Raw genomic sequence first — 15,845 nt, forward strand, 5'->3', positions numbered from 1 at the left:
TTGGATCCTACCACAATCACCCAGCAGCCATCCTCAAGAATTCTGGCTTCAGTAACAAAACTTGCTTTATTCTTTCCAGTATGCCTTGGTATAGTTTGTTTTCTCAAGTTCAGATGCCTTCTGCAGTCCACTTAAAACCTGTGTCCATTTTCAAAGACTTCACTAGGGACCGCTTCCTAGGTATATAAACTAATTCTAGTACTCTACTGTATCGACATCCATGCATGCATGCATGCACTCACTCTTTCAAAAAGTAGTTTATGAAGAATACAAATTTCAAATCCCAATGATTTATTCATTTACTCTTTGGAAGCAAAGAAATTAGTCTTCCCCCTTAGCCTGGGAGCTTCTGTAATGAAGTTAGTATGTTTTAAATCACCTCTATAGTCATTTTATTTTAAATGTTTGTTGAATAAATCCAAAATCAATTCATAATGTCGTGCCCTGTTAAATGAAGGAACCTCCATAAGCAAGAGGTCAACGCCCCTTGCACACTAATCTTACTTATTGTCACTCACTCTCCCAAGGTCCCAGCCGGATCCGGGGCGTGGCGAAGGCGCGCTGGGCGGTTACCACGGGGTGCTGGGGGCGTGGCGCCGCAGCCTCGCTCCGCCCCTTGCGCGCTTATTCTCGTAGTCGGCTCCGCGGCTGAGGAGAAGGGTCGTGGTCTCGAGACGAGGGGTCGTGGTCTCGAGGCCTCCTCCGTTCTTGGGCCGAGGCGAAGGCATGTTCCCTGCTCAGGAGGAAGCCGACAGAACGGTGTTTGTGGGAAATTTAGAGGCCCGAGTGCGGGAAGAGATTCTTTACGAGCTGTTCCTTCAGGTACTGTCGGCGGGGAAGGGGTGGCTGAGGGGCAGGGCGCGTCGAGCCGGAAACGCAGCCAGAGGGGCGGGCCGCACCTGAACCATCCGGAGCCCGGCCCACTTCCCGCCCCATCCTGTGCCTTGGTTTTAATTTAGTTCCGCTTTGGCGCACCTGTCACCAGGTGAGCAACTGGGTAGTGAAGTGACAGAGTGCGCCCCGTCCCCATCCCTTCCGCATCCCATCCCCACTGCAGAGTCCTGGGGTGAGCAGTGACTGGGCCCCCTTCAACCCCCAGCCCTGAGTAAGGGCTTTTCAGAGGCGCTGCCTGGGCCTTGGGTGTGTTTAGGCAAAACACAAAACAGCCCTGTCGCTGTCTTGCTTCAGGTAATAAGCACCTCACGTCTTACATCCCGCGAAATGAGAGGAATACATTTTAACATGTTTCCATCTACATTACTTATTCCCCCCAAGCCCTTTTACACGGCAAGTATTTTTACTCCAGAATGATAAATGAGATTTGAAATGATTTGGGCAGCCAAATCGTGACTGTGACCAATTGATTCCCTGGCCAGTTCCCTTTATTTCATACCAAGAGGATCTTATGAAAACTTTTCCAGACCTGGTACCTCCAGGATTAAAACTCCTGTCCCCTGTAAACACTCACCTACTGTATACACATAGGTCTCACTTGCTAAAGAGATGTCTTCATTCAGCCATTCATTTAACCATTTAATGATCCACAATTATGTGACAAACAGTAAGTAAGGTGCTGGACATACAAATTTAAGAGACAGCCCTTGGTCTTCCTAAAAGGAGAAATTTCAAATTAATTACCATGATTTAAGATAATCTGCAAAAAAGAAAAAGAGGGACACATAGTACAGAAAAGTTGTTTAGAGTGTGAATTCTGATGTCAACAATGTGACTTTGGCCAACTAAATGAATAGCTCAGTGCCCAGTTTCCTCAAATGTCAATGGGAGTAATAGTATCCACAATATGATGTGGTGTGAAGATTGAATAAACTAATCCGGATAAAACAAAACTGAACCTGGCCCTTACTAAGTGTTTGCTGCTGCTGCCACTACTCATATCACTACTATTACTATCAATAATACTACTGATACTAACATCAAGAGAAATCAAGAGTGACTTCCTCCTATCAGAATAAGGGCAAGTTCAAAGGGAGCAATAGCAAAACTAAATATCAAAGGCTAAGTATGAGTACCAGAGGTGAAAGGCGTTCTTTATATAGTTTCTAAAAGGCTCTACCTTCATCTCTGAACTAAAGCACCCCTCTGTTAATTACAGATACACACAATTTGATAGAATTTCCTCCAGGAACTCAGTTACCTTTCCTGGACATAAAACATTTTTATTATTTGAAAAATATTGTTGATTTTAAGGCTTTTATTCTTCTAACTTGCCGTCTTTTTTAAACTCGCCCTTTTTAATCTACTCTAATACTTGTCTTTTCCTATGGTTATGTTTTTCTCCCCGTATTACTTGAAACTTATCATTTTAACTTAAAAAAAAGGGGGGGGAGGAAGGGAGGGAGAGAGGGAGGAAGGGAGGGAAGGAGGGGGAGAGAGAGAGAAAGAAAACTAGTTCTTTTTCTCCAAGAGGCTTCTTTCATGTTGAGCCAACAAAAAAGGAGCAGAGGGGACTGATGAGGGGAATGGGATAGGCATGAAGGCCCCCATGCACATATATTATTTCTAGTCAGTAGGGACTGGATCTATATCAGTTGTATGTGGATCTACAAGATAGATAGGTAGATCTCATTGCTTATAATTTCTCCCTAAACAAAATATTCATCTCTTTTAACAGTTCAGACAACCAAGCATATGTTTGTTTTTTGCCTAAGCCCTTCTGTATTCTAGAAGAATTTATTAAAGTGCGGTATCTTTTAGGAAGGCTTCAACCCAACAGAAGTTAGCAGATCTTGACAACTGACCACACTGTTTATGTGTTTCATTCTGTTTTAAAGAGACTAAAAAGTTTTGATGTGATTGTTGCTACTGGCAAGCCTTCTTGTTGGACTTTAAAAATGCACGGGCATAGTTTTGAATTTGTGAAACTCAAAGCATGTAAGCACATTCTGTCCATTCGCGATTTTATATATTTAATATCAGCAGTGGAAAAGTACTGATTAAAATTGATTTATTTTATTACTATATATAGTTATCCTTTTTACTGGTTTCTTTCAAATTTCTGCTTATCCTTGGAAGAGTGGACATCAGTTTCAATATCTTTGTACTTTTAACCAAGAAATACTGAAGTAGAGATTTCAAGGGGAAAGATAATGAATTCAGTTTCAAATATGTTGAGTTTGAAACACAATCACATGGAGGTCTCTAGGAGACTGTCTCCATGAATGAGGCATGAGTGGGAAAAATAGATTTGTTGATGCAGTGGCTCTTGAAGACAGAAGGGAGGATGAGCTACTCTCTGGGAAAGTAGAGAATAAAAAAAGAAAGATTGAATCTTAAAATACAGCATCGTTTTGAAGACGATAATTAACATTTTTCTTTAGACTAGAAACAATTTCTTAATGTACTTATCCAACTCAACAGAGATCAGTAATCAATCATTAAAGTACCATGGAAAACTATGAGCTGTTCACCATTAACTCTTAGGTATTGTGAGTCTTGGTGAGCACTTCCTCAAATCACTATCATGGTGGAGAGGTAACATTCTTTTGGTTGTAATTAACACATTTTACAATAGTTGGCTCTGCATTTTTACTCTGTATTGCTAATTATAGGTTTTATTATCAATAAAATCTGAATATTTTCAATTTATTTTATTCTATTTTAATGATACACCATGGAGTAATATTCTCCTGTTGTTGGATTTAGAGCCTTCCTCATTTTTCATTCTTATAAATAATGCACCTACCTAAAAGTGTTAAACATATTAAAATATTTTTCCCTTTGGGAATATTTACCAAATGGGATTACCAGATCAAAATAGTTTCTATATAGATCAAAAATTTAGTTTCTCCTGTGAAAATGTTTAATCTTGTCAGAAAAAATTAGACTTTGATGTAATATTACCAGTTTCTTTATGATAAGTCAAAGAATATTGGGTTTGTCATTTCAATTATTTTTGAGTTATACACTGTTAATATGTGTGGAGACAAAGTAGTATTTTAACCTTAGATTTAAATGCACTCTAAATTGTTTTGTTAGGCCTAACATAAGGGTAACATATCTTTCCTTTTAAGATTTGGAACTATTACCTAAAATTTCCTGATCTTAACACCATAAATATTTTTTGATGAGCCAGAAAAATGCCAAGAAAGTGTAAGTATGATATTTATTGTTAGGGAAATACATTATTAACAGAGCTGTTATTGCTAACAGATTTTTTTTTAGTCTAAAGTTGAGTATACTTGATTTTCTCAGTGTAAAAAAAATCTTTAGATTTATGAGAAAATAATTTTTAAGTTTCTTACAGGCTGGGCCATTAACCAAAGTGACTATCTGCAAAGACAGAGAAGGAAAGCCGAAGTCTTTTGGGTTTGTCTGCTTTAAACACCCAGAATCAGTGTCTTATGCCATAGCTTTGCTGAATGGAATTCGTTTATATGGAAGACCAATTAATGTGCAGTATCGATTTGGTAGGTTTTGTCACTGATGAATCTTCCAAGTGTGTTTTGTTGGTGGTGCTGTTCCCAGAGGTGTAAACATTTTTGTTTTTTATATTATAGCCTAAGACCAAAACAGTGCCCCTGTAGTCTCTTAAAATTTCTCAGAACACATTCATAATGTTATGCAATTAGTTAATATTACCAATTAGGTTGCCAACTCTATAGCATCTTTTGTGTATTAAAATTTTAAATGTTCTATTTTAATGTCAGCCAGCAAATAGCTATGATAGTTGCTATTGGCTGTTAAGAATTAAACAAATCTAAATGAACTGGGGACACACAACTCTAGCTTCTATATAGCAATGCTATTTGCTGATCTTCTTGTCAATGGTGTCAAATATCTACTATTTGGAAGATAAGGTGGGTGCCTAGTTCTTCTCCTGGTGTCATCATGCTATACATATCACCCTGGATCTGAGTCCCCGTAAAAGCAGCTGGCCAAAGGCTGACCCTTAATGGAAGAAAGCTTCCTGACATGAACGGCCTCAAATGCCTTCTCCTGCTACATGTCAAGAACTGATCATCTTCGATTAGATGCCCAGAGAACATTGTACTATTGCTCTAGCCCTTTCATAGTTTGAGGTACTGATAGAAGCAATGCTTATGCTTTTGCTGCAATGTTTGCAATGCTTATGTTGCCTACCTCCCCTAATGATTCAGGTTTATTGATGTATCTCTTGTTTGTTTGGTTTTTATTCTTCTTGCTGTACTAAAAAAAATAAATAAGAATAAGGAAACAATGCCTTTTTGCAAAGGAAAAGCATAACTTTGCATTTCATTTTGTTTTATTTTGTCTTTGCAAAGATAATTAATTGGTTGCATCATGCTCTCACGTACTGTCCCGTTAACTCATACTGACTGGTAAAACGGGCCAGGCCATATCGTGTTCTGACACATCCCCAGCCAGCTGCTCATTATCCTGTCAGGTTGCATTCACTTTTGTCAGTACAGTTTAGAGAACTCATGCCTTCAAAACAGGAGGCAAATAACACTGATTATTTGCCATTTTTAGTTTCCAGGTGTGTATTTGCCATTTTTAGTTTCCAGGTGTGTAGAACCAAATAGCATCACCTGTCTTATGTGGCCCCATGTCAACATAATTCTTTTCTACACCCATTGCTTTGGACAAAGCTTGGTTATAATTCAGTCATTTATAGTGATGTAAACAACTTATGAATATTGGGAGATCAAAGATATATCCATGTATCTTATATGGAATTTTTTTAAATGGTTTAATGTGAGAACTCCAGAAACTTGTACCATGAAGTAATCTGTTATTCTGTTTCTTTTAAAGGGAGCTCTCGCTCTTGTGATCCAGCTAACCAAAGTTTTGAGAGCTGTGTTAAGATAAATTCACACAGCTACAGGTAATTAAAAATATTTTTTTCATAAAGGTAAAGCAAATAAATATGGTCTCACGCCAGGAAAGGTTTTTATATATTCTGGACTACTGTAAAACCTTACTGTTTAGACATAGGATAATATTAAGGAATTCATTTTTCCTGAAAACATGAAAAGCGACAGAAAATATTTTCATTTAAAGTTCAGTCAATATTTTCTGCAGTAGGTGGGAGAGATATATATTTGTGGCATTCTTTATAGGTTACTGCGTACTTTTCATAACTGTTAAATCACTTAAGCATCCAAAGTCTCATTGCGATGGATCACAGAGACACTATTATCCACATTTTATACTTGAATAAACATAGAGATGCAAAAGTTAACTAATTGCCAAGGGCACAAAGATGAAAAAGTGATAGTTGCTAGGCTTAAAATTAAGCCTTCTGACATTAAGCCACTCTACCGTTTATGTTACTATTTTTAAAAACTTCTCTATGGTAATTTTCAAAATATTCTCAAGTTTTGTGTAGGCTGATTTCTCGATGCAATGGTAGCCTGCAAGGACACTCTCAGTGCAGCTATCCCAAAGGTCGTGGAACAGAAAGTCTCCCAAACCAAATAAGATGCTCAAATAACAGCATTTAGTAAAACAATTTAAAAGATACAGTCAAAAGCAAAAGGAAAGATACTGGATAGTGAAAAGCAAAAGGAAAGATAGTGGATAGTTAGCATAAATGGGCAAAAGGAGCATACTAGCTGAGTTCTGATTACACTAATATTCATATGCCCTGTTTCTCTCTCTGCTGCATCAACCTTTCCCACTGATAGTGTGGTCATGAACCCTAGAGTTGAGGTTTGAGTAACGAATTCCATTCAGATAGAAAGTTCCCGGAGCTAGTTTCACTCACTTGCTCTCTCAAAAAGACATAGGGGCAAATACACCTGGCTACAGAAGGAGCTAGGTACTCACAGGTTCTATCTGAGTTTCTTAGGTAGAACAAAAACAAGAGCAGCAAAACTGTCAGCCCATAGGTGCCATGATAAGTACTAGGTATTTCCTTTACTTTCTTTCTATGAGTAACAATCTTATTTGTTCCATCATATTTTCTATCGGATCTATCTGTGGCATCTCTTGAAACACACTAACTTATTTATTATGCGTATTTAATATATATTATGAATTCTGCCTGTGTCTCCCAAGCCACTTGCTTATTCTGTTTCTAACACGGTTTCATTGCTATCTCATAAGCTCGTATTAGCTGAGTTCTGGCTACACTAATATTCGTAGACCCTGTTTCTCTCTCTGCTGCATCAGCTGCATCAGTGTAGCTTACTTAAACGCTACCCTAAGCATTTCTTGTGAGTTTCATCCATCCCTGTTTTTTTATTGTTTTCTGTAGCAGAACTGAGTATTCTCCAGTAGGCTAACAACAGCTGAACCTCCCATGCCTGCTAATTATATCAGCCCTCCTAGGCATGGAAGAGTGGCCTCTTAGAACTGACAATTTCCCAGTCTTATCTTTAGGAGAAGTACTGCACTCCAAGTACAACACGGTGTTCTCCATGTCTTCATTCTCCCCAACATTTCTGTATCAGTGAAATAAAGACAAAATAGGTACTGAAACCAGACTGCCTGAATTTGAATCCTGCCTGTGCCACTTTATTAACCTTGGACAGATTATCACCCTGTAGCCCATCTCTAAAATGAGGATAGTACTTCAGAAGGTTATTGTGAGAATCAAATTTTATAATAAATTCAAGGTATTTAAAATACTGAGCACATAGCAAGCATCCAGTAAATACTTTCAGCAGATGTTAGCAAAAAGGGGTAGTGATTCACTTCCTTCATATGAGAGGAACTATGGACTCTTGAATTGAGCCGTTTATGTAATATAAAAGCTTCCCCTCTTCTTCTAGTGGGAAAAGATACCTCTTTTTTCTCAGGATTTTGGAAAAAACAAGCTATTGCTAGGTTTGGGGCAGAACAAGAAAGACTAGATAAACAGCTAGAAGATGGCAGTAACTTGCATTCTCTACTTATGATTGATGTACTCTTAATCATCACAAATTCTAGGGTAGAAGATCAGAAATATGTGTATATTCCATAATACTCCACTTCACTGGTTGTACCTTATTCTTCTAGTATGTGCTACATTATAAAGGAAGAATGGGAAAAGGTTATCATGTTCTAGAAGTGTTGTGCAGAGAAAAATGGTGCACTTGTTATACCCTATAGTCTTTCTTGGAAATGGGTTTTTATGCTTGTTATTGACTCTTAGGCAATAAATAGTTCTGTTATTAATAAATAGTTCCTGTATTAGCGTGCTAAGGCTACCATAAAAAGTACTGCAAACAGAGTGCTTAAACACAGAAATGAATTGTCTCACAGTTCTGAAGCCTCAAAGTCCAAGATCAAGGTGTCTGCTAGATTTCTTTATGAGGGCTGTGAGAAGGAGTCTGTTCTGGGCCTCTCTCATAGCTTGTCCCGGTTTGTTGGCAATCTTTGATATTCCTTGGCTTGTACAAGCATCACCCGGCTCTCCATCTTCATCTTCATATGGTGTTCTCCCTGTGTGCATCCGTCTCCAAATTTCCCCTTTTGATTATAATAAGGGTACCTGTTTAACCCATCCTACTCCAGTATGACCTCCTCTTAGCTAATTACATCTGCAACAATGCTGTTTCCAAATAAGGTCACATTCTGAAGTATTGGGAGTTAGGACTTCAACATATAAATTTTGAGTTGACATGGTTCAACTCACAGCTCTTCCCAATTTACATGTGATTCCTCTGTGGAGACAACTATGCATGCCCTGAGATTCACATAGGAAAGGTAATGGTTTTAGAAAGTCGGCAGCTGTTTTCATAACGGTGCTAATCTCACCACCTCTGTTACTGGGTTGTATCTTCCCCACTCTATAACTTCATTGCACTTTTTATCTTGTTTCTTTTCCATCACTTACCCCACACACATGTTCCAAACTCCTTGAACTCTACCTCCAAATCATGCTGTTTTGTTTTTCCCCTTCCTCTCACGGAAAAATTATCTTTCACATCCTTACCTCCTATTCACTTCTTAACCCCATTGTTATGTGGAAGTTGTTCTTTTAAAGGTTATCAGGAACCTTCTGATCAACAATTGAGTAGCTTTGGTGCTTACCCAGTTTACTGTTCTGTAACACCCGACCCTAAGTATTTCCTTAATGAAATGCATCTTCCACTGGCTTCTGTGATACTACTCTCACCACTTACCAATGCCTATCAATCTGACTGCTTCCCTTTGTTCTCCTGCCTTTGCCTTTGCCTCCACCTGCCTGTATTAATTTCACCCTTCCCCACAGTAAACTTCCTGTCCTAAGATTAGTAGTATTAGCATTAAAATTGTGGAATACTATGGAGCAAGTAAGCTAATGACTAGCTGTAGAGTCTAGTCACTATGCATACCATTGGAATTTATTAGACATCTCCATAGAAGCAAATATTACATGTATAAATAAACCTTTAGGACACTACTGCTTTTAAATTAGGGATTGGTATTGTTTTAAATAGTGTGTGGAAGAAATCGGCAGATATTATGTGTTCATATTAACATCAGCAGACCATTTAGGAAAGAACATAATTTTTGTAGTTATACAGTGAACATTCCTTCAAAAATAAATTGAGAAAATTTCTACCTTTCTTTTGCTTTTTTTTTTTGTAGAAGATTGAATGTACCCTTGGTGATTATTAAGAACTTGCTTTTCTTTCTTCATATCTAAGTGTTCTTTGTCTTTATACAACTATAACATTGATTAACATTTTCCTATCAGAAAGCCAAATGTGACTCTAAATATTGAGCTTTCAGTATGTAGTAATTAGTAAGACTTGTGGTACTGCAGTGTCACTACATTATCAGTGTAATAAGGATCGTGTGTTTAAAGTTATCTTAATTGAGTTCTTTTAGAAAAGCTCTTTTTTTAAAAAATTATGAAGACCTATCTTATTATAAGAATAAAGGACATTTATGCATAGGAATTGTAACTTTGTGTTACTTCTTTTACGTCCCCCAAGAAATGAAGAAGTCGTGGGCAGAACTTCCTTTCCCATGCAGTTCTCTCCAATTAATAATGCAGCTTTACCTCAGGAATATCTTTTCTTTCCGAAGATGGTAAGTTTGATATGCCTTTGGTTCAATATATAGCATGATACAAACTATAAAGAACATGAAAACTACTTGGAACTTAAGCTGCTCAAATCTAAACCTAGAATGAAGGCAGCAGCTGCCCTGAGTTCTATGCCCCAATGGCAGTCTGCTCTAATGCAATCATCTGAAATTCTACACATAGTATGTAAGCAAACAGCCAGTGTGTCAACAGAAAAGGAGCAGGTGCTAGTGATGATTCACTGTGGTACAAGTAAAATTTGACTATAGAGTTCTCATTTAAATTGATAAAGCCACTGTATAAAACAGTATGGAGATTCCTTAAAAAACTAAAAAATAGAACTAAAATAAATAAACTAAAAATAGAACTAAAAATAGAATATGACCCAGAAATCCCACTACTGGGCATACACCCATAACCCATGTACCCCAGTGTTCATTGCAGCGCTATTTACAATAGCCAGGACATAGAAACAACCTAAATGTGCATCGACAGATGAATGGGTAAAGAAGATGTGGCACATATATACAATGGAATATTACTCAGCCATAAAAGGAAATGAAATTGGGTCATTTGTAGATATGTGGATGGACCTAGAGTCTGTCATACAGAGTGAAGTAAGTCAGAAAGAGAAAAACAAATGTCGTATATTAACGCATATATGTGGAATCTAGAAAAATGGTACAGATAAACCTATTTGCAGGGCAGGAATAGAAATGCAAACGTAGAGAATGGACACATGGACACAGAGCGGGAAGGAGAGGGTGGGATCAATTGGGAGATTAGGTTTGACATAAATACAGTACCATGTGTAAAATAGATAGCTAGTGGGAAACTTCTGTATAGCACAGGGAGCTCAGCTTGGTGCTCTGTGATGACCTAGATGGGTGGGATGGAGGGGAAGGAAGGTCCAAGAGGTAGGGGGTGTATGTATACATATAGCTGATTCACTTCACTCTACAGCAGAAACTAACACAGCATTGTAAAGCAATTATACTCCAATAAAAAAAGTGGAAAAAATGACTATTTTAGAAGATATGTTCTTAGAATCGAATAATTTCATTTAGTGAAACATTTTGGTAAAATGTAATCATCAATTACAAATATATTGCTTTTGGACATGGATATTTTTAAAAATAAATTTCTTCTTTTAACTAAAGGCAAAGATTCTCAACTGGTAGAGTAAACCACATTATTTCCGAAGACTCTCAAAAATATGGTTCTGGCCTAGAAATCATAATGATGGTCTATATTGTTAAAGGGGAACTTATGAAATTTTTTTTTTCTAACTCCTCATTTTATACATAATAAAATTGAGGTTCAGAGGTATTAATCAACAAGCCCAAGATTATACAACTTGTTAATAAAAGATGTGGACTATAACACAGGTATTCTGATTCACAGGATGTGATTTCTTGCAAACATCCCACATACCTGTGAGCTTCAGATTTTTCAAATAGCCATTTTCACTTTGCAACCATAAGGAAAATTGGTAATTTAACCTTTAGAAAAATCTTTTCTTAGTTATAGTGAGATATTAATAAACTGCCAGTTCTTGTCTAAAACTGTCAATATCTTCTTTCTGGCATTTTTTTAATCTTTGATGAGATGAGAAATACACACACACACACACAAGATCATGTTATCTCTATTAATCTTTAATCTACTTTGATTTAAAAACTATTTTAAAAACAAGGAAGTGTCTATCTTAACAATTGAAAACTGCTGTATAATATGGTGGCCATCAGTCATCCATAAGGAGCTGAGTTTTAAATTTCTTTTTAATTTTAATTAATTTAAATTTAAAAACAGAGACTTGATTCAGTTATTGTAAAACTTTTAAGTATGTTTGAAAGAACTTGGGTAGTATATCTACTTTTTCAACTAAATTTTATGTAATCTAAATTCAGATGAAGTATTTTCAATGAAAATTTACCATCCAAATGAAATACGCTATAAAAGGCACGCCAAATTTCAAAGACTTAGTATAAAAAAAGTAAAATGTATCATTAACAATTTTTATATTGGTTACTTGTTGAATTGATAATATTTTGGATATTTGGGGATAAATAAATTACATTATTTAATTGCACCTGTTTCTTTTTTTTTTTTTTCTTTTTTTTTCTTTTTGCCGTATGCGGGCCTCTCACTGTTGTGGCCTCTCCCGTTGCGGAGCACAGGCTCCGGACGCGCAGGCTCAGTGGCCATGGCCCACGGGCCCAGCCGCTCCGCGGCATGTGGGATCCTCCCGGACCGGGGCACGAACCCGTGTCCCCTGCGTCGGCAGGCGGACTCTCAACCACTGTGCCACCAGGGAAACCCCTGTTTCATTTTTATTTTCATATTGTGGCTACTAGAAGACTTGAAACTACATACGTGGCTTACATTATATTTCGATAGGACAGCACTAATCTGTATTGTAGTAAGTTATACACTACCTTGAATCTTTATGTTAACCATTTAAGGAAACTACCATATCCCTAGTATGAAAAGTCACTGTCCTTCTTATACCAACACATGGTTTGGTTTGCCTGTAGTTATTTGTGTAATGAATGTAAACTGTTAACTCTTCTTTTTTTTTTTTTCCTAACTTTGTGGGCTTGTTTTGGTAGATGAATGTTTGTGGGTTTTTTCCACAGCAGTGGCATGCATATAATCCAGCACTGCAGCTTCCTTACTATGAGATGACAGCACCACTTCCTAATAGCACTTCTGTGTCTTCCTCACTGAATTGTGTTCCAGATCTAGAGGCTGGACCCAGCTCTTATGAATGGGCACACCAACAACCAAGTGACTCTGACCTTTATCAGATGAATAAACGCAAGAGGCAAAAACAAACCAGTGATAGTGATAGTAGCACAGAAAACAATAGAGGAAATGAATATAGCCAAAATTTCCGAAAGTGTAAGAAAAAAAGGCACTAGTATTTACATTCTAATGAAATGTATCTACACTGGTCTTCATTCTCTTAAAAGAAAACTCTGTATTCCACTAAATGACCAATTCCATGGCTTTCTTGTCTTCTTTGAAATATATAATAATATGACCTCTGATTTGCTATTCAATTTTTGTCTTGAATGACAAAAACTTAAAAATAATATAGTGTGCTTTTTGTATTTGTAATGGTGTTGTTAACAAGAAATGCTCTTTGAGTTGTTATATTTTAGTATTATAATGAACTTGCACTAAAATATTAATCAAAAGTCACTTACTGAGCACTTTTGTATTTTGTTATTAGAAAATATAAAACTTTCCTTAAAAAGGTTAATATCATCTACAATCCTATATTATTTTAAATTATCAATTTTCCCAATGTTATATCTTTGAGTTAAAAATTATTTAAATTATTTTCCTTCAGTATTTAAATTATCTTTCCAATTTTAATTCTCCACTCTCAAAATCTATTTATTTAAGTATATGTGTACACATTCTGCTTCAAATGCTAGAAGCTTGGAATTTGTGAACAATCATCTTTTTATTCTCACATTCACTACTTTATTTTGTAAATGAGTTTCTGTAATACTGAAAAACAAGGCAGTTGAAGAACAAGACGGAAATTACATTTAAACTTGGTCAAAAAGATGAATGCAGAACACACCCTGAAATCTTTGCTGAAATGACACGTCCTGAGGTATGGTTTCAAATGTATTGCTGTTAAAACAAGTATATCACCTTTGAAATATTAGCATTGAATGCAGCTATAATAAGATAATAACTAATTTATTGTTACATGATTATTATAAAATTCTGATGTAAAAATGTTTTTGGTAACAGTTAAATGAAAGAAACAGCGTTAAGAATTATTACCGTTCCTTTAGCACCGTCCACGTGCTGGGGCATTGTACACTGATGTGTAGTCAACCCCTTCCTTTGTATTGCTAAAATAATAACTGATGGGTGATTAGAGAGTGAGATCTCTCCCTCTTGCCAGAACATCCAAAGCGGCATCCCCAGACCATTTTCTCCTGTGCCTACAGAGCATACCCACCTGGGTGTCTCATTAGCACTGCAATTCAACACTTTCAATTTTACCCTAATTTTTTTCTCTCCAGATATTTTCTTCTTTGACCAGCTTGGGCCAATATTCTACTATGGACCAGTTGCTGGAGGGTTTCGACAATTGTTGACCTCGTTTCAATGACTTAACAGAGAGCTGTTCAGTCCGTCTTAGCCCACTTGCATGCTTCAGTGGTAAGGAAGCACTCTTGATGTCAGGCACTTAGAGAAATGAAAATAGGCCCATTTATCAGGATGGTGAACAAAATGAAAAGATAGATGTGACACTGGTTTTTCAGCTTCATCTCAATTTAAGTATATTTAAGAGCTGGGTGTATTCTCCCTTAGGGTAGATGTGGCCTGTGGCAGATGTGATTTCAGTAGCTATTCCCCAAGGATGACTTGGCTGTTTGGTTCCCAGCCTTCCCTCTCTCTAGGAAGGGGCGGAAGGCTGGAGGAGTAGAGTTGGCTCCTATAATATCATCCTAAAGAACCGATGGCACACCAACTGCAGCCACTCTGGTCTGTGTTGAAAGCTCAGGAGCTTTAGAGTGTCCGTATCCTACCACTGTTTTCTGTTTCTGTACATCCCAGTAAAGCTAGTTAAATCAGAATTGAGTTTGTCTCTCATTAATTTACTTACCATCAAGAAAAGTAAATTGATAGCATGGGTGTGATGTTGGTGAAAAATGAGCATAATATATAAATCTCTATAGAAATCACATTTAACTTCAGAAAGCTCAGAAAAACCTCTTTTTAACAAAGATGATATCTACCTCGATACCTCAAGCCCACAAAAGTTCAGTGAGCACAGCCTCTCCAGTCTGCACTAAGCAATATTTGCTGAAGTGGTTAGTGATGATGTTTTTCTGCCCAATCAGGATGAGATCTATGAGGTCACATGTCACCCCATGACTGTGGGCTAAGTCTCTTTATTCCCAATCATGCCCAGCCTGCAAAAATTACTTCATGTACATGCAGAAACTCCCTTAGCAAGTGAGACAAGTGATCTATTATCTGGTTCCTGGTAAAACTTACTTTTGAGCTTCCAGTACTACCTTGTTACATTATCAACAGGTTATGTATTGATTAAGAAACACACAAGCTACTTGCATTGTAATTAGAGAATATAACCAGTAGGTAAGGATACTAATATATTTCCTGTGTTATAAACCCTGGGAAGGATTGAGCCCAAAAAGCCTGTATAGTATCTACTGCAAGGAACCTGGATCTAACAATAATTGGCACAGCTACTTGACCTTGCTTGAGGAGCTTAATAAATGAAAACATTTTTAGATGCATACTGTTGATCAGTCCAGCACACTAGCTGAATCCTAATAATTAATGTCTTTGCTTCTATTTTTAAATGAGAAAAATGGTAAGATCCTGGATAGAAAAATAACCCTCATCTCAGCCACCTATCCCAGGCTGAAAGTATCTTCATTATTTTATTCCACCTCCAAGTCAATCACAAGTGAAACATTGCAGACTCTCCTGCATGCCAATCAAAACCCTGGGAGTTACTCTAGACAATTTCCTTCACTTTGTTTCTAAGTGGTTATTAGCTCCTCATTGTGAATTTGTCCAGGTTCTGTTCATTTCCTGCTGGGAATTTTCATTAAGCAAACCAATCAACAATGAATGAATATCATTCTAAACAGAGATTTTGGTGCTGAGGTTACATCACTGAAAGAGTGTGGTCCCAACATTCAAGGAGCATGTGGTCTACTAGCATAGCCCGACAATTAGGTAATTTCAGGATAACATTATAATATATATATATAACATATATATATAACATATATATAACATGTAAACACACACTGCAGTAGGAGTGCATGAGAGTCTCCATTCCTCTGGGAGGACAGAGACTTGCCTGCTCATCCAGCTACATTATTTTAGACGTGTT

At 37.1% G+C, this 15,845-nt stretch overlaps 1 protein-coding gene across 1 annotated transcript; it reads left to right on the plus strand.

Annotated features, from left to right (window-relative positions):
* The first annotated feature begins 598 nt into the window (after positions 1–598).
* RBM11 (RNA binding motif protein 11) lies at positions 599–14,710 on the plus strand. Its single transcript, XM_067739220.1, has 5 exons — positions 599–822; positions 4,265–4,427; positions 5,752–5,824; positions 9,849–9,945; positions 12,580–14,710. The coding sequence occupies exons 1-5, from the start codon at positions 727–729 to the stop codon at positions 12,862–12,864; spliced, it is 714 nt and encodes a 237-aa protein (XP_067595321.1). The 5' UTR covers positions 599–726; the 3' UTR covers positions 12,865–14,710.
* The last annotated feature ends 1,135 nt before the right edge of the window (positions 14,711–15,845 follow it).

This window comes from Pseudorca crassidens, chromosome 5, assembly GCF_039906515.1.
Source record: "Pseudorca crassidens isolate mPseCra1 chromosome 5, mPseCra1.hap1, whole genome shotgun sequence".
Classification (NCBI taxonomy): domain Eukaryota; kingdom Metazoa; phylum Chordata; class Mammalia; order Artiodactyla; family Delphinidae; genus Pseudorca; species Pseudorca crassidens.